This window comes from Hippocampus bargibanti, linkage group LG05, assembly GCF_051943395.1.
Source record: "Hippocampus bargibanti isolate YZ-2025 linkage group LG05, ASM5194339v1, whole genome shotgun sequence".
NCBI lineage: Eukaryota > Metazoa > Chordata > Actinopteri > Syngnathiformes > Syngnathidae > Hippocampus > Hippocampus bargibanti.
In genome coordinates, this window is record NC_142738.1 from 4297501 (window position 1) to 4322500 (window position 25000).

At 37.1% G+C, this 25000-nt stretch overlaps 2 protein-coding genes across 2 annotated transcripts in view; both read left to right on the plus strand.

The window, feature by feature from the left end:
- Positions 1-7922, plus strand: part of dusp6 (dual specificity phosphatase 6) — an 8699-nt gene extending 777 nt beyond the window's left edge. The window contains exons 2-3 of the mRNA XM_088996825.1: positions 1069-1500; positions 6135-7922. Of these exons, the coding sequence (XP_088852951.1) occupies positions 1069-1500; positions 6135-6466 (764 nt within the window). The 3' untranslated portion in view covers positions 6467-7922. The remainder of the gene's footprint in view (positions 1-1068; positions 1501-6134) is intronic.
- A 16053-nt stretch (positions 7923-23975) lies between these two features.
- LOC148897569 (solute carrier family 23 member 2) overlaps positions 23976-25000 on the plus strand; it is a 53594-nt gene continuing 52569 nt past the window's right edge. The window contains exon 1 of the mRNA XM_088996741.1: positions 23976-24022. Within this exon, the coding sequence (XP_088852867.1) occupies positions 23981-24022 (42 nt within the window). The 5' untranslated portion in view covers positions 23976-23980. The remainder of the gene's footprint in view (positions 24023-25000) is intronic.

Genomic DNA, 25000 nt, shown 5'->3' on the forward strand with positions numbered 1-25000 from the left:
TAGACACACTTTTTGCTTTAAAATGAAGTTTTCAAATTACTCGGGGGAAGAATTTATAACGCAGCCTCAAATGAGAACCAACGTTTTACATTTTGACGACATTTTGAGATTTTATGTTCGAGCTGTTTCATCGTCGTGTATTTTTATGTCGTATGTATTTTTTATATTTTGTTCATTAGATTTTATTTACACTAGTTTAAAATCATTTAAGAAACGTTTATTGCCACGAAATCACACTTAAAAGCATTTATGCACTTAAAGCATTTATTTTTAGATTTGACGATATTTTAAGGTTTTTTGTTATGTTTGTTTGTTTTTATAAAAAAATCCCATGACTGGAAAGTGTCCTTGAGAGTTTTGAAAGGCGCTTAAAAATTAAATGCATTATTATTATTATTAATCTGTTTCATCCTCGTGTATTTTTATGTAAAGCTAGATTATATTTTTTATATTTCTATATATTGTTAACTTTGATTATTTTAAAATCATTTAGGAAACATTTATTGCCATGCAATCACACTTAAAACATGTATTTTTACATTTTGATATTTTAAGATTATGTTTTTTTTATATAAACTGATGTTCTATCTGTTTAATCCTCATGTATGTTTATGTAAAGCTAGTTTATTTATTTTATTTCTATATTTTTTGGAAACATTTATTGCCACTAAATCACACTTAAAAGCATTTATACCAGAACAATTTCCAACATTTTTATTTATAAGAACTATCTAATTTCAAAACATATAGTCTTTTTTAATAACTTGTTTTTGTTTTCTTTATTGCGCATTTTGAATCATTAGAATTCAGGTTGATTTTGGGGAGGAATTTCTTCCCTGAAGTTTGTTAGGCTCCACCAAACATAACAAAGAAATAGTGAATGTATTTTTCTTAATATTTTAGGGCGATTAGCATAGCCAACGGTTATTTTGTAATTTTTTTTTATGAATGCGGATGCGGTGAAATATGTTTGTGTTACATCAGGGTAACCAAAGATATTCAGGCTATATGCGGTTTCATTAACAAGCCACACGGGACTTGCAAAAAACACAAATGTTCTCTTCATAGGCGGCTTCAGCAAGTTCCAAGCCGACTTCCCCAATCTGTGCGAGACCAACCTGGACGGTTCCTGTGACAGCAGCCCCCCTTCCACGCAAGTCTTGGGCCTGGGTGGTCTCCGCATCAGCTGCTCCGATTCTTCAGACATCGAATCTGACGTGGACCCGAGCAGCGCCACCGACTCGGACGGCAGCCCTTTGTGTAACCCGCAGCCGTCCTTCCCCGTGGAGATCCTGCCCCACTTGTATCTGGGTTGCGCCAAGGATTCCACCAACCTGGACGTGCTGGAGGAGTACGGTATCAAGTACATCCTCAACGTCACGCCCAACTTGCCCAACCTCTTTGAGAACGCCGGCGAGTTCAAATACAAGCAGATCCCCATCTCGGATCACTGGAGCCAGAACCTGTCGCAGTTCTTCCCCGAAGCCATCAACTTTATCGGTAAGTTTCACACATAACTCCAAATTGTTGAATAATAATGGATATTAACTCATTCACTCAACTCAATTTGGTTCTATGAATCTGTTATTCTGGGTTGAGTGAACGCCGGCGAGTGTGACGGCCGCTGCTCACCCACAGAAAAACTCATCCCGTGACTGTAAAGTGACCTTGAGAGTTTTGAAAGGCGCTTGGAAATGAAATGGATTATTATTATTTTTATTAGTCAAGAAAAGAAGAAAAAAAAGTTATTTCCTAAGTTATATGGCTCTGGAGTAATATGTGTTTGAAATGAGGGCGGATGTCCAAAAATATAATGCAATCCATACATGTTGGTTTATATTACGCTTTGTCAACAGCTGACGCTGGAACAAAGCACTAATATTCCGGGTAGAGTGAACGCTAGCGCGAATGGCTGCCGCTGCTCACCCGCACAAAAAAAAACATCCAGTGACTGTAAAGTTGAGAGTTTTGAAAGGCGCTTAGAAATTAAATGTATTATTATGATTATAAATAAAAGGAAATGTTGCCCCTTTGTAGAAAAGAAAAAAAACATAGCTAGAGGCCATGGCCAGTGCTTTATCGGCACCCAAGCATGAAAAAAAAAAACACTTTCGAGAATGGTGAATGAGTTAAATGCAAAGTTTTATCAGAAACAAAATGACCTTTCTCTGTGAGTTTTATGTGAAAAAAATAGTTTATTATTTATTATATTACAGTATATTATTATATTAGGAAAAAGCCAAAAGAAAAAGATGATTTTTTTTAAATTATATTATGTGTTTATTGTTCTTTTAATCATAAAGTGTCCTTGGGTGTTTTGAAAGGCGCTGGTAAATTAAATGTATTATTATTATTATTATTATTATTATTGTTAGTATTATTATTATTATTATTACTTTGATTTTTTTTGCGTGGCTAAAATGACAAAATGAAGTTTTTTTATATTATATATCAGAATCAGAATCATCTTTATTGCCAAGTATGTAGAACACACAAGGAATTTGTTATATATTATATATTTTTATATAATATATCCTTTTTTTTAATAAAATATATATTATGTGTTTATTGTTCTTTTAATCGTAAATTGTCCTTGGGTGTTTCGAAAGGCGCTGGTAAATTAAATGTATTATTATTATTATTATTATTATTATTACTTTGATTTTTTTTTGCGTGGCTAAAATGACAAAATGAAGTTTTTTATATTATATATTATATATTTTTATATAATATATGCTTTTTTATTATAAAATATATATTATGTGTTTATTGTTCTTTTAATCGTAAATTGTCCTTGGGTGTTTTGAAAGGCGCTGGTAAATTAAATGTATTATTATTATTATTATTGTTAGTATTATTATTATTATTATATATTATATATTTTTATATAATATATCCTTTTTTTTAATAAAATATATATTATGTGTTTATTGTTCTTTTAATCGTAAATTGTCCTTGGGTGTTTTGAAAGGCGCTGGTAAATTAAATGTATTATTATTATTGTTAGTATTATTATTATTATTATTACTTTGATTTTTTTTTGCGTGGCTAAAATGACAAAATGAAGTTTTTTTTATATTATATATTATATATTTTTCTATAATATATCCTTTTTAATAATATAATTTAATAATAATAATATATCCTTTTTAATAAAATATATATTATATATTTTCTTTTATATATTTTATTTTTTTACAATTTTTTTTTAAAACCCTGGAAAATACCCACATAACTTTTTTTTTGCCTAAAAATAAAAAAGTAGCCCATAAAACCCCCTAGAAATAAGAACATGTATTTTGTCAGCGTATATATACATTGAGCCCAATGTGGACTTATTGTGCATTTTGGGTATGTGGGATGAGGTGGGGGTCATGTGACTAAAAAGCCCCCGGACGACATTCCAGAGACACAGTGTGTTGACGTTCTTGTTTGTTTTTGTGTTGACGTTGGCCTTTCCGTGACAACGGCATCATTTTGGGCCGGGGGGGGGGGGGGGGGGGTGCCGTCAAGGCTGACAGGATGTCAACAGGGCCTTTAAATGGCTTCTTTTGTTCATGTAATTGGGCAGAGGGAGGAAGGAGGTGGGGGGGGGCGGCATGTCCTAGATTACTTTCAATAGCGCTTCCTTCCTGTTGCGCTCAAATTACCGTCCGGCTTGTTGCTCTCGGGTTTCGGGTGAGACCTTTTAGTGTGGCTCTTACACAACAGCCCCCCCCCTCCGCCCGAGCTAGCATAACGCGGGAGCGGCGCTATTGATCATCTCCACCATTTATTTCCCTCAGTGGCGATAAAGAGGGGCCGTCAAAAGACACACAATGTTCCTGAAACGTACAACTCAAAAGCAAAGCAAACCATTAACATTATCACCTCGGCTATCACGGTAGCTGATTACGAACATTTTTATGATTATTAATATATATATTTTTAATCTTATCTGTGGCCAGTGACATGCTAACAAATGTTCATCCGGGATGATTTTTTTTTTTTTTTTAAATATAGACCACAGGTGTGAAAGTCAAGGCCCGCGGGCCAAATCCGGACCGCCACATCATTTTTTTCGGCCCGCGAAAGCAAATCAAACTTGTTAAATTCCATGATGATTGCTAAAATATGAGCCAAAATGTCATATTTTTGGATGTCAACCACAATAAAAGTCATTATTCTTGACTTCAGATTTGAAAACGAGTTATTCATTAATTTGCTGTGTGCTCTATATGTAATATTTGAAGGGATTTAAACATTGTAATGGGTTCCCCAAATTCATAACTGCCCTCGTGAGGAAACCATAACTGCAACGTGGCCCGCGGCAAAAAAATGAATTTGACACCCTTGATATAGACTGTCCATTGTAGGAATGAATGCCCTAAAGAGGCATTGAATAAATAAAAAACTGACTTTGATTGGCAGGTCACCTTGAAAACAAAATCAATCAATACAATACATATTGATTTATATAGCGCTTTAATAACAGCTGAAGGTGCAACTAAGCGCTTTAGAAGCAAAGACGTATAAAAGTAGAGAAGTTAATCATTTTTGGGTTGCTTGATTGATTGAAAAAATCGAATCTGATGTCACAAAATACAACTTTTTTTTGCAAAGAGGATTTCTTTGGGATTGATTGACAGGTGAAAAAAAAAAAATAATTAATGTCATAAAATACAACTTTTTTATAAAGAGGATTCTTATTGGGTTGATTGACAGGTAAAAACAACTGAATTTAATGTCACAAAATACAACTGTATGTTTTTTTCAGAGGATTTCTTTGGGGTTGATTGACAGGTGAAAAAAATCGAATTTAATGTCACAAAATACAACTCTTTTTTTTTTTTTTTGAACAAAGATTTTTTTGGGTTGATTAACAGGTGAAATTAAATCACATTTAATGTCACAAAATCTAACATTTTTTTACAGAGGATTTTTGGGGTTGATTGACAGGTGAAAAAAATCGAATTTAATGTCACAAAATACAACTCTTTTTTTTTTTTTTTACAAAGATTTTTTTGGGTTGATTAACAGGTGAAATTAAATCAAATTTAATGTCACAAAATCTAACATTTTTTACAGAGGATTTTTGGGGTTGATTGACAGGTGAAAAAAAATCAAATTTAATGTCACAAAATACTGCTTTTTTGTTACAACGACATTTTTTGGGTTGATTGACAGGTGAAAATAGAATCTAATGTCACAAAATACAAATTTTTGTTTTTTTGCAAAGAGATTTTTTTTGGTTTGATTGACAGGTGAAAAAAAATGACATTTAATGTCACAAAATACACTTTTTTTTACAAAGATTTTTTTTGGTTTGATTGACAGGTGAAATTAAATCAAATTTAAAGTCACAAAATCTAAACTTTTTTTTACAAAGAGGATTTTTTGGGGTTGATTGACAGGTGAAAAAAAATCAAATTTAATGTCTCAAAATACACTTTTTTTTACAAAGATTTTTTTTGGTTTGATTGACAGGTGAAATTAAATCAAATTTAATATCACAACATGCAACTTTTTTGCAAAGAGATTTTTTTTGGTTTGATTGACAGGTGAAAAAAAATCACATTTAATGTCACAAAATACAATTATTTTTTTTACAAAGATTTTTTTGGGGTTGATTAACAGATGAAATTAAATCAAATTTAATGTCACAAAATCTAAACTTTTTTTTACAAAGAGGATTTTTTGGGGTTGATTGACAGGTGAAAAAAATCGAATTTAATGTCTCAAAATACAGTTTTTTTTACAAAGATTTTTTTTGTTTGATTGACAGGTGAAAAAAAATCAAATTTAATGTCACAAAATCTAACCTTTTTTACAGAGGATTTTTTGGGGTTGATTGACAGGTGAAAAAAAATCACATTTAATGTCACAAAATACAGCTTTTTTTTGAACGAATGAATTTTTTTTTTAATTGATTATAATGGAAAGTCCTGTTTTGGTTTTTGAACAAATCGGTTTTCGAACGGTGCTTTATTGACACCCAAGCAAGAAAAATACAAACCCCGCACAAATTGAGGAATGGCGCTCTACGACGTATTTTCGATTCCCGAATAAATTTGGGAATGGCATTGAATGAGTTAAAATGTGATTTGTCGCCGATGACAGTTTTCCATATTCACGAGTGTCTTTCACCCTTGCAGACGAAGCTCGGGGCCAAGACTGCGGCGTCCTGGTGCACTGCCTGGCCGGCATCAGCCGTTCGGTGACGGTGACGGTGGCTTACCTGATGCAAAAGTTGCAACTGTCCATGAACGACGCCTACGACATCGTCAAAACCAAAAAATCCAACATTTCGCCCAACTTCAACTTCATGGGACAGCTGCTGGACTTTGAACGCACCCTGGGGCTCAAAAGCCCGTGCGACAACCGTCTCGCCGCCACCGTCGTCACGCCGCCCGGCGGACAGCCTCTTTACTTCACCACGCCCACCAATCACAACGTCTTCCAGCTGGACGCTCTCCAGTCCACGTGAACGCGGGCGGCGGCGGCGATGGGTGCAATTGTGATTATTTGACGTCCTGCAAGGAGTTTTTGGCGGATGCCAGCGAGGCGGGCGGTTCCTCTGATGATGTGTTCAAACCGGACCGCCATTTTGAATCCTGGTTTGACTTTTGCAATCGTCTTCTACGAAGACATAAACTGGACATTTTTGTGGATATACAGTGATACCTTGGCTTACGAACTTAATTGGTTCCCAGACGTAGTGTGTAAGGCGAAAAGTGTGTATCCCAAAAATTGATTTCCCATAGGAAACCATTAAAATGGGAATAATCCGTTCCCGGGTCCCCATTAAACATAATTTTCTAATTTTCTAAGCATTAAAACTACACAAACTATACCTTATTTTGTGTATAATACATGTGCTATGGTATTATATTTAAATAAATAAATTGTACTGTATAATAAAGTCATTTTATTTACCTTTGTGATGGTCGTTGATGGCTTGATGGAATGGAGTGGCCGGTTTCATCAGCATTAAACACTTGATGAGGAACGTAGCCTTCTTCTTTCACCATCTTGAGGAATGATACCTTGTAGGTGCTTTCTCTGCGATAATTTTACCTTCTTCCTCATCAGGTGTGTTCTGTTTAGCTGGGTTGATAGCTTTTTGCATCATTTTTGCGGGTTATTTGTGGAGACTGATTGATAGGATATTTTAACCTTGCAGTCTGCACTCTGCTTTTGAACTGTCAAAGTTGAAACTAGTCCAAATGTCACCGTTTCCTATCAGTTTTCTCACTCTCTGTGTCATCTGCCTGTCTCTTTAATGTTTACCCCCCCGACCCCCTCACTGCTGCGTTCTAGACCAATCACGTGGCTTTAACCGAAGATTGGGGGCGTGGAATAGAGGACAAAAACAGTCGGCTGCCATTTTCTTGTTAGGAGAACGGGCTCATTCGCCAACGACACGTTATTCATTGTGGCGCTCCGTGTGTATCCTGAAAAATAGTTTGTATGCCAAGGTAAAATGTTCATAAATGTAACGTTCGTAAACCGAAAAGTTCATAAAGCAAGGTGTTCGTAAACCGAGGTATCACTGTAGTTGTTGATTATGCCCAAAAAAAATAATCTGATTTTACAATAAGGTATAATCTATTTCCGTGTCTTCCCAACCACATATGCGAAATATATCCTGGAATAATAACACCAGGATCTTGATTGCGAAGACCAATTGAGTAAAATAATAAATTTGTTATCAGAAGAATAATTTCCGATGGCGTTTGAAAATGACCCCCCCACAACCAGCTTCAGTTGCCTTATTAATTTCACCTCATCATGTGACCTTTGACATGGACTGATGTGGCCGTGTGTGGCCGTAATGAGGGTCCCCTGCGTCTTTTTGTGGAGGGGAAAATGAAACTCCCTCCTTCCTCTTATGAATGTCAAGATAAGTTATTAATAAATGGATATTTTGTCTATGAAATATACATTATGGAGTGTGATTCCTTGCCGCCTCGATGCCGCACGCGAGTGCACACACACACACACACACACACACACACACACACACACACACACACACACACACACACACACACACACACCTAAAGCATCACAAGAAGTTTTGAATAAAGTTGCATGGTTAAATAATAATAATACATTGAATTTCTAAGCGCTTTTCAAAACTCTCAAGGTCACTTTACAGTCACAGGGTAAGTTTTTCTTTGGGTGAGCAGCGGCAGCCACGCGCGCCAGCGTTCACTCAATCCGGAATAACTGAAATACATAGAAAGCTAGGTAGCTAACTAATAGATAGCTAATAGATAGTTAGCTAGCTCGCTAGCCAGATCGCTAATAGATAGCGAGCTAGATAGCCAGCATAAGATATAATAATAATAATAATACATTTCATTTATAAGCGCTTTTCAAAACTCAAGGTCACTTTACAGTCACAGCTAGGGTAAGTTTTTCTTTGGGTGAGCAGCGGCAGCCACGCGCGCCAGCGTTCACTCAACCCGGAATAACTGAAATACATAGAAAGCTAGGTTGCTAACTAATAGATAGCTAGCTAATAGATAGTTAGCTAGCTCGCTAGCCAGATCGCTAATAGATAGCGAGCTAGATAGCCAGCATAAGAAATAATAATAATAATAATAATAATAATACATTTCATTTATAAGCGCCTTTCAAAACTCTCAAGGTCACTTTACAGTCACAGGATAAGTTTTTCTTTGGGTGAGCAGCGGCAGCCACGCGCGCCAGCGTTCACTCAACCCGGAATAACTGAAATACATAGAAAGCTAGGTAGCTAACTAATAGATAGTTAGCTAGCTCGCTAGCCAGATCGCTAATAGATAGCGAGCTAGATAGCCATCATTAGATATAATAATAATACATTTCATTTATAAGCGCCTTTCAAAACTCTCAAGGTCACTTTACAGTCACAGGATAAGTTTTTCTTTGGGTGAGCAGCGGCAGCCACGCGCGCCAGCGTTCCCTCAACCCAGAAGTTAAGTAACTCATAGATAGAAAGCTAGGTAGCTAATACATAGCCAATAGATAGCTAATAGTCAGCTAGACAGCTAGCTAGCCAGCTTGATAGCTATATAATAGCTATCTACCTTGCTCGAGAGCTAGCCAGATCGCTATTATATCGCAAAAATATGGCAAATGGATAGCCAGCTAGGTAGCTAGCTCGTAGCAGTGTATTGTATTGGATTTATCTTTATTATAATAATAATACATTTCATTTTTAAGCGCCTTTCAAAACTCTCAAGGTCACTTTACAGTCACAGGATAGGTTTTTCTGTGGGTGAGCAGCGGCAGCCACACGAATAGAATAGTCAGACAAATAGATAGAAAGCTAGCTAGCAAGCCAATAGATAGCTAATAGCTGGCCAGCGAGATAGCTAGCCAGTCAGCCATATAGCTATTGTAGATATAGCTAGCTAGCTAGCTCGATAGACTGATAGAAAGCTCGCCAGTAGTTCGCTAGCTAGCTAGATCGCTAATAGTGTGCTACCTAGCTAGATACAACACACCCACAGCGTCATTGTCATTTGTCAGGCATCTTTGTAGTTTTCGACAGAACATCCCAGTCGGGTTGACCACATGAGGAGTGATGTCCAAAAGTTACACATTGACGTCTGAAATTATGTCACAGTGACATTTTGAAATTTTCCATCCAACAGCTTTATGTTTAAAGGCCTTTTGCTAGCCCCCTCTATGCTAGTTTTGCTAGCCCCTTCTATGCTAGTTTTGCTAGCCCCTTCTATGCCCGTTTTGTTAGCCCCTTATATGGTAGTTTGTTAGCCCCTTCTAAGATCGTTTTGTTAGCCCCTTCTATGCTAATTTGTTAACCCCCTTCGAAGCGAGTTTGGCAATCCCCTTCTATGCTAGTTTTGTTCGCCCCTTCGACAGAAGTTTTCTTATCCCTTTCCATGCTAGTTTTTCTCGCTCCTTCTATGCTAGTTTTGTTAGCCCCTTCTAAGATTAGTTTTGTTATCCCCTTCTATGCTCGTTTTGTTAGCCCCTTATATGCTAGTTTTGTTAGCCCCTTCTATGCTAGTTTTGTTAGCCCCTTCAATGCTAGTTTTGTTAGCCCCTTATATGCTAGTTTGTTAGCCCCTTCTAAGATCGTTTTGTTAGCCCCTTCTATGCTAATTTGTTAGCGCCCTTCGAAGCGAGTTTGGCAATCCCCTTCTATGCTAGTTTTGTTCGCCCCTTCGACATAAGTTTTGTTATCCCTTTCCATGCTAGTTTTTCTCGCTCCTTCTATGCTAGTTTTGTTAGCCCCTTCAAAGATTAGTTTTGTTATCCCCTTCTATGCTCGTTTTGTTAGCCCCTTATATGCTAGTTTTGTTAGCCCCTTCTATGCTAGTTTTGTTAGCCCCTTCAATGCTAGTTTTGTTAGCCCCTTATATGCTAGTTTGTTAGCCCCTTCTAAGATCGTTTTGTTAGGCCCTTCTATGCTAATTTGTTAGCGCCCTTCGAAGCGAGTTTGGCAATCCCCTTCTATGCTAGTTTTGTTCGCCCCTTCGACATAAGTTTTGTTATCCCTTTCCATGCTAGTTTTTCTCGTTCCTTCTATGCTAGTTTTGTTAGCCCCTTCAAAGATTAGTTTTGTTATCCCCTTCTATGCTCGTTTTGTTAGCCCCTTATATGCTAGTTTTGTTAGCCCCTTCTATGCTAGTTTTGTTATCCCCTTCAATGCTAGTTTTGTTAGCCCCTTATATGCTAGTTTGTTAGCCCCTTCTAAGATCGTTTTGTTAGGCCCTTCTATGCTAATTTGTTAGCGCCCTTCGAAGCGAGTTTGGCAATCCCCTTCTATGCTAGTTTTGTTCGCCCCTTCGACATAAGTTTTGTTATCCCTTTCCATGCTAGTTTTTCTCGTTCCTTCTATGCTAGTTTTGTTAGCCCCTTCAAAGATTAGTTTTGTTATCCCCTTCTATGCTCGTTTTGTTAGCCCCTTATATGCTAGTTTTGTTAGCCCCTTCTATGCTAGTTTTGTTATCCCCTTCAATGCTAGTTTTGTTAGCCCCTTATATGCTAGTTTGTTAGCCCCTTCTAAGATCGTTTTGTTAGCCCCTTCTATGCTAATTTGTTAGCCCCCTTCGAAGCGAGTTTGGCAATCCCCTTCTATGCTAGTTTTGTTCGCCCCTTCGACAGAAGTTTTCTTATCCCTTTCCATGCTAGTTTTTCTCGCTCCTTCTATGCTAGTTTTGTTAGCCCCTTCAAAGATTAGTTTTGTTATCCCCTTCTATGCTCGTTTTGTTAGCCCCTTATATGCTAGTTTTGTTAGCCCCTTCTATGCTAGTTTTGTTAGCCCCTTCAATGCTAGTTTTGTTAGCCCCTTATATGCTAGTTTGTTAGCCCCTTCTAAGATCGTTTTGTTAGCCCCTTCTATGCTAATTTGTTAACCCCCTTCGAAGCGAGTTTGGCAATCCCCTTCTATGCTAGTTTGTTCGCCCCTTCGACAGAAGTTTTCTTATCCCTTTCCATGCTAGTTTTTCTCGCTCCTTCTATGCTAGTTTTGTTAGCCCCTTCAAAGATTAGTTTTGTTATCCCCTTCTATGCTCGTTTTGTTAGCCCCTTATATGCTAGTTTTGTTAGCCCCTTCTATGCTAGTTTTGTTAGCCCCTTCAATGCTAGTTTTGTTAGCCCCTTATATGCTAGTTTGTTAGCCCCTTCTAAGATCGTTTTGTTAGGCCCTTCTATGCTAATTTGTTAGCGCCCTTCGAAGCGAGTTTGGCAATCCCCTTCTATGCTAGTTTTGTTCGCCCCTTCGACATAAGTTTTGTTATCCCTTTCCATGCTAGTTTTTCTCGTTCCTTCTATGCTAGTTTTGTTAGCCCCTTCAAAGATTAGTTTTGTTATCCCCTTCTATGCTCGTTTTGTTAGCCCCTTATATGCTAGTTTTGTTAGCCCCTTCTATGCTAGTTTTGTTATCCCCCTCAATGCTAGTTTTGTTAGCCCCTTATATGCTAGTTTGTTAGCCCCTTCTAAGATCGTTTTGTTAGGCCCTTCTATGCTAATTTGTTAGCGCCCTTCGAAGCGAGTTTGGCAATCCCCTTCTATGCTAGTTTTGTTCGCCCCTTCGACATAAGTTTTGTTATCCCTTTCCATGCTAGTTTTTCTCGTTCCTTCTATGCTAGTTTTGTTAGCCCCTTCAAAGATTAGTTTTGTTATCCCCTTCTATGCTCGTTTTGTTAGCCCCTTATATGCTAGTTTTGTTAGCCCCTTCTATGCTAGTTTTGTTATCCCCTTCAATGCTAGTTTTGTTAGCCCCTTATATGCTAGTTTGTTAGCCCCTTCTAAGATCGTTTTGTTAGCCCCTTCTATGCTAATTTGTTAGCCCCCTTCGAAGCGAGTTTGGCAATCCCCTTCTATGCTAGTTTTGTTCGCCCCTTCGACAGAAGTTTTCTTATCCCTTTCCATGCTAGTTTTTCTCGCTCCTTCTATGCTAGTTTTGTTAGCCCCTTCAAAGATTAGTTTTGTTATCCCCTTCTATGCTCGTTTTGTTAGCCCCTTATATGCTAGTTTTGTTAGCCCCTTCTATGCTAGTTTTGTTAGCCCCTTCAATGCTAGTTTTGTTAGCCCCTTATATGCTAGTTTGTTAGCCCCTTCTAAGATCGTTTTGTTAGCCCCTTCTATGCTAATTTGTTAGCCCCCTTCGAAGCGAGTTTGGCAATCCCCTTCTATGCTAGTTTTGTTCACCCCTTCGAAATAAGTTTTGTTATCCCTTTCCATGCTAGTTTAGTTAGCCCCGTCTATGCTAATTTTGTTAGACCCTTCAAGATTAGTTTTGTTATCCCCTTCAAAGCTAGTGTTGTTGTCCCCTTCTATGCTAGTTTTTCTCGCTCCTTCTATGCTAGTTTTGTTAGTCCCGTCTATGCTAATTTTGTTAGCCCCTTCAAAGATTAGTTTTGTTGTCCCCTTCTATGCTAGTTTTTCTAGCCCTTAGTATGCTCGTTTTGTTAGCCACTTCTATGCAAGTTTTGCTATCCCATTCTAAGCTAATTTTTTTAGCCGCTGCTATGTTTTGTTACACATTGACGTCTGAAGTTATGTCACAGTAACATTTTGAAAATTTCCATCCAATAGCTTTATGTTTTTTAAGGCCTTTTTTGTATTTTTTTTATATTGCAGTTATATTCATTTAACATTGGTGGAAGTGTGAAACACTTGCTGACATTTTTTAAAAAACAATTTTAATGCAAAAAATTGTGTGTGTGTGTGTGTGTGTGCTCGTGTGTGTGTGTATTTGGTGAAATCACTTTATGTGTTGAAAACAATTTTTGATGAATTTGAATGCATTTAAAAGAAGATAAATTTCCATGTCCTTATTTTTGTACTACTACATGTCCAAAAAAATGTCAGCCATTTTGTATTTTGTATTGTATTTCCTCTTTTTTTAATTTTATTTTATTTTTTACCCCCCACTTTTTTCTTTGGGAAATGAGTACGCATCACATGAAAAAAAGCAACACAAATGAAAAGTAAGAATGAATTATTGTGTGTGGGTGTGGGTGTTCATGAATCATTGTTGTGTTAGTCAGTTAATGTTTAGCTGGTATCCACGGCGACGCCTTTCCGAAGACAAGACGTTGGGATGGCGGGTCGGGGAGGGGGGGGGGGGGGGGGGTGGTAAGGGCGGTGGTTCCAGCCAAGTATTATAATCAATAAAAATGTTCCTTATCAATGAAATAAAATCCAAACAAAAACGTTTAAAAAAACAAATTGCAACTGTCATATATTCTAAAAAAATAATAAATAAATAACTGAAAAAAAATTAAATATTATTTTAACTCATTCACGACTTGAATTGGGAATTGAAAATATGACGTAGAGCGCCATTCCCGAATTTGTTTGGGTTGTGTTTTTTCATACTTAAAGTGCTGGTCAGACCTCTGGCAATGTTGTTTCCCTTCCACAAGGGGGAAGCATTTCAATGTTTTTCCCTTGTTGTTATAATAATAAAATAATAATAATAATAATAATAATACATTTCATTTATAAGCGCCTTTCAAAACTCTCAAGGTCACTTGACAGTCAGAGGATAAGTTTTTTTCTGTGGGTGAGCAGCGGCAGCCACACGCGCTAGCGTTCACTCAACCCGGAAGTAACTCAGATAGATAGAAAGCTAGCTAATAATAATAATAATAATAATAATAATAATAATAGTAATAATAATAATAATAATAACATAATAATTTATAAGCACCTTTCAAAACTCTCAAGGTCACTTTACAGTCAGAGGATATGTTTTTTTTTCAGTGGGTGAGCAGCGGCAGCCACACGTGCCAGCATTCACTCAACCCGGAAGTAACTCAAATAGATAGAAAGCTAGGTAGCTAATAGATAATAATAATAATAATAATAATAATAATAATAATAATAATACATTTGATTTATAAGCACCTTTCAAAACTCTCAAGGTCACTTTACAGTCACAGGATACGTTTTTTTTCAGTGGGTGAGCAGCGGCAGCCACACGTGCCAGCATTCACTCAACCCGGAAGTAACTCAAATAGATAGAAAGCTAGCTAGCTAATAGATAATAATAATAATAATAATAATAATAATAATAATAATAATAATAATACATTTGATTTATAAGCACCTTTCAAAACTCTCAAGGTCACTTTACAGTCACAGGATACAGTTGCTAATAGATAGCTACCTAGCTAGCTTGATGTTAGCGCTTTGTTCCAGCTTCAGCTATTTAAACCAATATGTATTGTATTTTGTACAGCCGCCCCCATTTCAAGCTTCGATAACTCCAGACTGATATAATTTAGGAATTAACTCTTTTTTTTCTGATGAAAGAATAGAGTCTAATGTTTCTAATGCTGTATTGAATATTTATGTAGTCCTAAAACTCAATATTCTGTGGGTGCCTAGAATTCAAGTGACAATGACAAAAACCCTGGCACTGGAGTGGACACATTTTTGCACGTCTGGCAGTGAATGAGTTAAAAATGCAGTATACATTGCAGTAAAAAAAAAAAAGAAAACACAATATGTGACAACAATGTTGGGATTTGAAATGAGTCGGTGATTGACCTTCCCCCCACCACTTCAGCTCTTCCTGGACGTGGCCTCGGTCCCGGTGTCGGGCATCGCGGGTGAGTGTTGTTAATTTTAGATCGGCACGCAGGAATGCTTCATGCGTCCATTCAACACTCGTCGCGCGCAAAGATTTTCCACCAAGTGGCACACCAATAAATACATAAACACATACATAAATACTAATAACAATGACAATAATAACATAAATCCTCACCTCTCCAAATACCAACATCAAGGCTAATATTAACTCATTCATTGCCAGAAATGTGCAAAAATGTGTCCACTTCAGTGCCAGGGTTCTTGTCATTGTCACTCAAATTCCAGGTCCCACAGAATATTCCGTTTTAGGACTACATAAACATTCAATTCAGCGTTAGAAACCGTAGAATCTCTTCTTTCATCAGCAAAAATGAGTTAATCACTAAATGATATGGGTCTGGAGTTATACGAGCTTGAAATGAGGGTGGCTATCCAAAATACAATACAATACATACATATTGGTTTATATAGCGCTTCAACAACAGTTGAAGCTTGAGAAAAGCGCTAACATGGAAAAAGGGGAAATGCTGCCCTCTTGTGGAAGGGGAAAAAATGGCCAGAGGCCATGGCCAGCGCTTTATCGGCACCCAAACAAACAAATAAAAAAATCAAAACCCGAACAAATTTGGGAATGGCGCTCTACGCCTATTTTCTGTGTAGCTCGCTCTCTTGTTTCTATTTATAATTGTAATTGTATTTATTGTATTCTATTTGTGATTGTATTTTATTGCTTTGAAAGGCACTTAAAATGTAATGTATTATTTATTATTATTATTATTTTTATTTTAATATTATTTTCAAATCCCGCTATTAATAATAATAATAATTATTATTATTATTTTTATTTTTATTATTATTATTACTATATAGCGTATAAATGAGCTGTATTATTATGATTATGATGATGATGATTATTATTATTTTGAAATCCCAAATAAATTCATGAATGGCAGTAAATAAGTTAGGAATTTATATATTTTCTCCACCTTTCTATTTTTGAGTGTTCTTGAGAATTTTGAAATGCAATTTATTATTATTACACTAATAATAATAATAATAATAATAATAATTATTATTATTATTATTATTATTATGATCACTATCACTACATAGCTTATAAATGTAATGTATTATTATTTTAAATTATTATTATTATTATAAATTATTATTATTATTATTATTATATCATACCAGTCATTTGATTATCAGTTTTTTTCTTGGTATGACACAATGTCAATCTCAAATGTTACATTTGATATTGACACTTATTTGGAGGCAAAGTAACTTCCGACCCCGCCCCATGTTGACAGCTGCCCCACACCTTTCCGTAACCCCCCCCCCCCCACCTGTCTCATGTCACAGTCACCCCCCCCCCCCTCCCGCCCCGCCTCGTCCACAGCAGCAATTTCCTGTTGCCCCTCGCAGATCCTGTTACAAAAAGAATACACACACACACATTCCCGTTTCAATGGTTTTGTGAGGTCCGGATAATTCCAGATAAGGAGTGAGGACCACCGTTGCTGATAAATTTAGAATTTAATTTAATAACTAGTGTTCCATTTGAAGACTAAATGTCACCCCATTTCCCACTTCAACTTCTTTAAAAACAAAGCAATAAAAAGTGGACTTGAAAACTGAAATAACAGCAGGAGTGAGGTTTCAGAATGGGTACATTCAAAGTCCTCACCCCTGTTGTGAATTTGGTTAAAATATCGTTTTACTTTTTGTGGTATGAACTTTTTCCTCTCATTAACCACACACACACACACACACACACACACACACACACACACACACACACACACACACACACACACACACACACACACACAGTGAGTAAAAGGTGTGTGTATCCAAGTGAAATAAATATAATATTATAAATATAATAAAAAAAATATTTTGGGTGAATTTGTGAGGACCTCTCTGAAACTTTAACAGGTGCATATATAGACCCTCTAGACTCGAGTCGAGAAGCCTTTAGAATGAACAACTTGTGAGGACCGGCCAAAAGGTCCTCACTTGTCAAAAATGTTAGTGGTCCTCACAAGACTAACCATACAAACACCCACGCACACACGGATTATTAATCCCACTCAGGGAACAGGCTGTGACCCAAAATCTCATCGGAAGCGACAGATGGCTCACGAAACAACAACAAACACTAAACACTGTGTGTGTGTGTGTATATGTATATGCGTGTGTGTTTGTGTGTGTTAGTAATGTGTCGTTTGCGAACGAGCCGGTTGTTAGTCCCGGATCTCTGAAGTGAACGAAGAGAGCCGGTTGCTAAAAAGGAGCCGGAAATGGGAGCCGACTTTTTTTTGGTCTCTCTTCCCCGCCCCCAGTCTTCGTCAGGTGGACAAATGTTATCACATTATGCTGTTATTACTATTCAATTATTATATATTTTTTACTAGTTGGTATGATAGCATTATTAATATAGTTGATCATATTAGTTATCTATTAGCTAGCTAGCTAACTTGATCTATTTTAGTTATTCCCGGTTGAACGGGGTCACTGTTGCTTGCTATCTATCTATTTGTTATCTATTAGCGGTCTAACTAGCTATCTATCTATTAGTTATCTATTAGCTAGCTAGCTAACTTGATCTATTTGAGTTATTCCCGGTTGAACGGGGTCACTGTTGCTTGCTATCTATCTATTTGTTATCTATTAGCGGTCTAACTAGCTATCTATCTATTAGTTATCTATTAGCTAGCTAGCTAACTTGATCTATTTTAGTTATTCCCGGTTGAACGGGGTCACTGTTGCTTGCTATCTATCTATTTGCTATCTATTAGCGGTCTAAGTAGCTATCTATCTATTAGTTATCTATTAGCTAGCTAGCTAACTTGATCTATTTTAGTTATTCCCGGTTGAACGGGGTCACTGTTGCTTGCTATCTATCTATCTATTTGCTATCTATTAGCGGTCTAACTAGCTATCTATCTATTAGTTATCTATTAGCTAGCTAGCTAACTTGATCTATTTTAGTTATTCCCGGTTGAACGGGGTCACTGTTGCTTGCTATCTATCTATCTATCTATTTGCTATCTATTAGCGGTCTAAGTAGCTATCTATTAGTTATCTATTAGCTAGCTAGCTAACTTGATCTATTTTAGTTATTCCCGGTTGAACGGGGTCACTGTTGCTTGCTATCTATCTATCTATTTGCTATCTATTAGCGGTCTAAGTAGCTATCTATTAGTTATCTATTAGCTAGCTAGCTAACTTGATCTATTTTAGTTATTCCCGGTTGAACGGGGTCACTGTTGCTTGCTATCTATCTATTTGTTATCTATTAGCGGTCTAACTAGCTATCTATCTATTAGTTATCTATTAGCTAGCTAGCTAACTTGATCTATCTATTAGTTATCCATTAGCTAGCTAGCTAACTTGATCTATTTGAGTTATTCCCGGTTTAGCTAGCTAGAACCGGCTAGCTTTTTGTTAACCCCTTCTCTGCTAATTTTGTCATCCCCTTGAAGTACGTTTTGTTATCCCCTTATATGCTAGTTTTGTTAGCCACTTCTATACAATACATATTGATTTGCGCTTTAACAACAGCTGAAGCTGTAACAAAGCGCTTCAAAGCTATCATATACAGGAAATAAAACAGTCAGAAACAGTCAGGTAGAAAGCACCAGCTTCTATGCTATTTTTTTAACCGCTTCTATGCTAGTTTTGTTAGCCCTGCCTATGCTAATTTTGTTATCCCCTTCAAAGCTAGTTTTGTTAGCCCCTTCTATGCTAGTTTTGTTAACCCTGTCTATGATAATTTTGATAGCCCCTCCAAAGCTAGTTTTGTTAGCCCCTTCTATGCTAGTTTTTTGCCCCCTCAAAGTTAGTTTCACTATCCCTCTCTGCTAGTTTTGTAAACTGTGTTTATGTTAGATTTGTTATCCCCTTCAAAATTAGTTTTGTTATCCCCTTCCATGCTAGTTTTGCTGCCCCCTTATATGCTAGTTATTTTAGCCCCATCGAAGCGAGTTTTGTTAGCCCCTTCTATGCTAGTTTTGTTAACCCTGTCTATGATAATTTTGTTAGCTCCTCCAAAGCTAGTTTTGTTAGCTCCTTCTATGCTAGTTTTGTTATCCCCTTCTATGCTCGTTTTGTAAGCCCCTTCTATGGTAGTTTTGCTATCATGTTCTATGCTTGTTTTTTAGCCGCTTTTATGCTCGTTTTGTTAGCCCATCTATGCTAGTTTTGTTCGCCCCTTCTATGCTCGTTTTGCTATCTTGCTCAATGCTCGTTTTTTTGCCGCTTCTATGCTAGTTTTGTTAGCCCATCTATGCTATTTTTGTTAGCCCCTTCTATGCTAGTTTTGTTATCCCCTTCTATGTTTGTTTTGCTAGCTCCTTCATGTTCGTTTTGTTAGCCCCTCTATGCTAGTTTTGTTAGCTTATTTATATGCCAGTTTTATTCAGTTTGTGAGCATTATGCTAGTGTGTTGTTTTAAATCCAGTGTGTCTTTTTTTTATTATTGTTTGACAGTCATATATCTAATTTGAAGCTTCATTTTGCCGACATCATATCATTAGCTTGTTGACAGCCTCAGCTTGCAGTCACTTGTACAGCAATGTTACTTGTCCGGGAGCACACGGGCAATTGTTCCTGAGTTTAGCTTCATTTCTTTCCTGCTTCCTTCTGGTTGAAGTCGTAAAAAGTCCCACGCCACCTCTAAAATTCCCAGAAGGAAAGTGCGCAGTCGGAGTGTGGACATAGCATTGACATCCACTTGTCTCCTGAAGCATTCGTCAACCGCATGGTTTTTACTTTTTCGGCAGCATCGCTTTTGATCGTCTTGTAGAAGAAAAAAAAAAAAGCGGGAAACCAAGCAGTTGACACGCGGTTACAGACTTTTTCCGTAAGATTATCAAAGAGCTATTTTCTTGCAGAAAATGTCAAGCGTGTGTATTTTGTGGTTACGCTGGACTCTCAAAGCGTCGCCAACCACAAGCTTCCCGAAAGTGTTGGGAAGCAGGCGTCATCTCCGTGGGAAAGTGTCAGAGATGTTCGATCGGACACTGTGGACAAAGACTCGAACCCAGAAAGATTGTCTCGTACTGCCGGCAGGAGACGTAGCCATTCATGACAGACGTCTGAATTCGGCAGCCCTCTGCCAAGCTATTTATTGAGAGTACATGCAAATTAAAATGATACGTCAGTAAAACATAGTTTTCTTGATTAGAATACCACACCTCTTGAGTTCTAAGCACGAACAGCTGTAAGCAATAAAACATTGTCTGTTCCATGAATGGATACATTTGTAACCTGGCTAATGAGCTCTTCCTGTGAAGGAGTTTCAAGTCGTAAATTGCTTCGGTGATAAAGGAGTTTCCCCAAGTCCTAAATTCTGTTTAAAAAAGTTTAACAAGCTGCGTCTGTTGACCTCAGATTGACCCCAGGTAGTCTGTGCTACAATTGTGTATTTGAGTCACAAATGTTGACTAAGCATATAACAGCATGAAACTTTTAAAGATGATAACTTGTTATTCTACATCAGAAAGAGAAATAAATTTCGCTAACATGATGTGGACACATTTTAGGCGTATCAGAGTCTTTTATAATAGTTTATTATTTTTGACTTGTATTTTTTTTTTTACATGTAGTTAATTTTAGTGAGTTTTTAAAAACACGTTTGTTATTATTTTTTTTTTTAAAGTGCATTGCTTTAATGTTGTTTCGATTAGTTTGGGACAAACACAAAGAGGAAATCAACACATTTTCAAGGGTTCAAATTAATTTCATAAAAATGTGTTTTTTTTAGTTTATATGTTTTTTTAAACATTTTAGTTTATTTTGTTCGTGAAAATTTATTTTTCAATTTTAGTTTAGCTTGTCGCATGAGTTTTTTCCATTTATAATAATAATAATAATAATAATAATACATTTTATTTCTAAGCGCCTTTCAAAATTCTCAAGGACACGTTACTCACAACTCAAAGTATTCAGATTCCAAATCATCTTTCCCTATTGAAATGAATGAGAATATCATTAATTTGTTCCAGAGAGCAAGGAAATAATTTGCATAGGGTGAGGGGGGGGGGGGGGGGGGCGGCGTTATTTTATATTTTGTTTCCTTCAATGGCTCTAGTTGAGTAATCCCATTTTGACATATGCATTTTAACATTAACTCATTCATTGCCATTCGCAAATGTATTCGAGAATTGAAAATATGATGTAGAGCGCCATTTCCGAATTCGTCCTGGTTTTGTATTTTTCTTGTTTGGGTGATGATAAAGCGCTGGTTATGGCCTCTGGAAATGTTTTTTTATCTTTTCCACAAGTGGGCAGTATTTCCCCTTTTTTAATGTTAGCGCTTTGTTCCAGCTTCAACTGTTGTTACAGCACTATATAAACCAATATGTATATATTGCATTGTATTTTGGACAGCTTCTCTCAATTCAAACTTATATAACTCCAGACCCATATAATTTAGGCAATAACATTTTTTTTCTAATGAAAGAAGAAAATCTAAGTTTTCTAATGCTGTATTAAATGTTTATGTTATCCTACAACTCAATATTCTGTGGGTCCTCAATTTCGATTGCCAATGACAAAAACCCTGGCACTGGATTGGACACGTTTGCACATCGTCTGGCAGTGAATGAGTTAAAATACATGACGCTACTCTTGTGTACATTGTTTCAAAACTATTTATTGCTTGTAAAGCCACCAATGTTGATGACAACTGTAAACATGTCAACGGGCTTTGGCATCGTTTGTGATCTTGAAAATAAATCATGCTCAATCTATGTTTGTTTTAAATACAAATGCGCCATTCACCTTTGACATTCATCGAGGGATACGTCGCGTTGACGGACATTTTCCCTATTGAACGTTGGCGGTCCATCCGTAACCTGTTAGCTCTTTAACGAGTCACGACGCAGATTTATGAAAACAACAACCTATTTTTGGCTCTTCTTCAGCTTTTTTGAGTCATTGGAACTCTCCTGCCCACACTTGTAACACTACATGATACATTCATGGATGGCGAGAGGGGGAGAGAGGCAGAGACAGAGAAAGAAAGAGAAAGAAAGAGAGAGAGAGAGAGAGATGTTCATTGAAACAGTTGAAGTGCATTGGCCCTGAATCATGTGCGCTGTCTTCATGTAGCCCACAAGAGTATAAAAATAGATACACGCTGAGTGCAAGCTTTTTTTTTGGGGGGTGTGTATGCGTTTTGGTGTGTGAATAAAAACCAAGTAAGGTAGAGAAGCCAGGGAGCAAAGGACGCCAATGAAGCTTATTGGCAAGCTCAATGATTGATTGAGCGTCGTTAGCCAGAAACTTGGCACTTTACGATCTTAATCATGGAATATCTTCCATCTATCGTGGAAGTCACGAGGAGGGTTGATTTGGTCACGGATGGATGCAATGAATGAATACACGGTGTGATTGATGGCTATGTACATGGAAGGATGGAGGGATGGAAGAAAGGATGGATTTATGGTAGAAAGGATGGATGATGAATGGATGCATGGTTGGTTGATGGGTTGGTTAGATGGATGGAAGAAAGAATGGATGGATGGAAGATTGGACTGGTGTATGGATGGATGGAAGAAAGGATGGATGGAGGGATGGATGGATGAAAGATTGGACTGGTGTATGGATGGATGGAAGAAAGGATGGATGGATGGATGGATGGATGAAAGATTGGATGTTTGTATGGATAGAAGAAAGGATGGATGGATGGATGGATGAAATATTGGATAGGTGGATGATGAATTGATGGAAAAACGGATAGATGGATGGATGAAAGATTGGATGTTTGTATGGATGGAAGAAAGGATGGATGGATGGATGGATGAAGGGATGAATGGATGAAAGATAGGATGGAGGAATGGATGGATGTTTGTATGGACGGAAGAAAGGATGGATGGATTGAGGGATGGATGGATTGAGGGATGGATGTTTGTATGGATGGAAGAAGGATGGATGAAAGATTGGATGGTTGTATGGATGGAAGAAAGGATGGATGAAGGGATGAATGGATGAAAGATAGGATGGAGGAATGGATGGATGTTTGTATGGATGGAAGAAAGGATGGATGGATGGATGAAATATTGGATAGATGGATGATGAATTGATGGAAAAACGGATAGATGGATGATGAACGATTGGATGTTTGTATGGATGGAAGAAAGGATGGATGGATGAAGGGATGAATGGATGAAAGATAGGATGAATGGAGGAATGGATGGATGAAAGATTGGATGTTTGTATGGATGGAAGAAAGGATGGATGGATGAAGGGATGAATGGATGAAAGATAGGATGAATGGAGGAATGGATGGATGAAAGATTGGATGTTTGTATGGATGGAAGAAAGGATGGATGGATGAAGGGATGAATGGATGAAAGATAGGATGAATGGAGGAATGGATGGATGAAAGATTGGATGTTTGTATGGATGGAAGAAAGGATGGATGGATGGATGAAGGGATGAATGGATGAAAGATAGGATGAATGGAGGAATGGATGGATGAAAGATTGGATGTTTGGACACTTTAAGTCATTTTTAATGGTGTTTATTATTTGACTAAAAATATCATTCTGCGTGTTTTGGGTATTTTAGATGCTATAAAACATTTTTCTGATGTCAGTTAAGAAACAAAAAAGTGACGTCGGTTGTCCTTTAAGCCTAAAACAAATTTGAAAGACCCATCAGGAAAGGTCGACGGCACTTAAGCAGCATTGCACAAGAAAGTTGACAAATTTTATGACCGCCATTGTGTGCAAAAGATGTTGTTATCAGCACATTTTCTTCACCATTGCATAAGAAGCCAGTGAGACATTTACCAATGAGCCGGGAACACCAAGGAAAACTTCCAATAAAAGCTTACTAAAGAGCAAAGTACGACAGTGGGAAAATGCTATAAATGCCGACCCAAAAAAAAAAAAAAAAATGAGATGCTCCCCAAACGAGAACGATGATGGCGCACGACGTGGAAAGCAGCCACTTCATTATGAAGGTAAGCGCTTGCGTTTTAGCGTCTTTGCCGCTACGTGTAAAAAATAAAAATAAAAAAACTCGTGAAGGGATGTTGCTGAATATCTGAAATTCTGATGCTCCTCCAGAACATCCGGCTGCAAGTCGCCATTTTATTTCCATTTGATTCATTGGTATTTTTTGATGTGATTGATTTGGAGTGGGAGGCTTGATTATCCTTTGACACAATTTTACAATAATTTGTGTTCTTATGATGTATAATTTTGATTAAAAAAAATATTAATGAAATTACGGAAAAAAAAAACACACGGTCAAATGTTAAATTGAACTGATTTCAAAATAAAATTCCAAATCTTTGAAAAATTTCACATTTGTCCACAGCAAAAAAAAAAAAAAAAGAATTTGAATTTGTCTTTTTACGATGTATAATTTTTCATAAAAAAAATATGAATGATATTACGGCGAAAAAAAACCACGGTTAAATGTTTCATTTAACTGATTTCAAAATAAAATTCAGAATCTTTGACAAATTCCATATTTCTTTTGGACTTATTTACTTATTTAACAATTTTTCAAATCAGTCAGGACAATAGAAGTAATCAGTGTAGCCTCAGGGAATAGTCCTCTGCTCCCCCCAACCTTATAGCAGGGACCTATCATAGCAAAGGTCTGGCACCGCCACCTCTGGACAGTAGGGATAGATATATATGGCCATAGCTACCGGCAAAATTTTTGTTCGCTGACGAAACCTCTTGGATGAGAAGCGAAACGTTCGACACCCTCAAAGAAGTACAGATGACGGCTGAAGAAACCTTTTCACCGACGGACAACTCCTGTACGACTGAGACGTTTTGACATACTTGTACACACCTGGAGCTAGCAGTTGATACTGTATCTACAGTGTAGATTCTACACTATGGAAACAAGGGCGCGGAAAAATCCGACTGGACCCTCCGCACCCTGCCCACCACCTTTTCCAGCGTCAGGCAGACGCTACCGA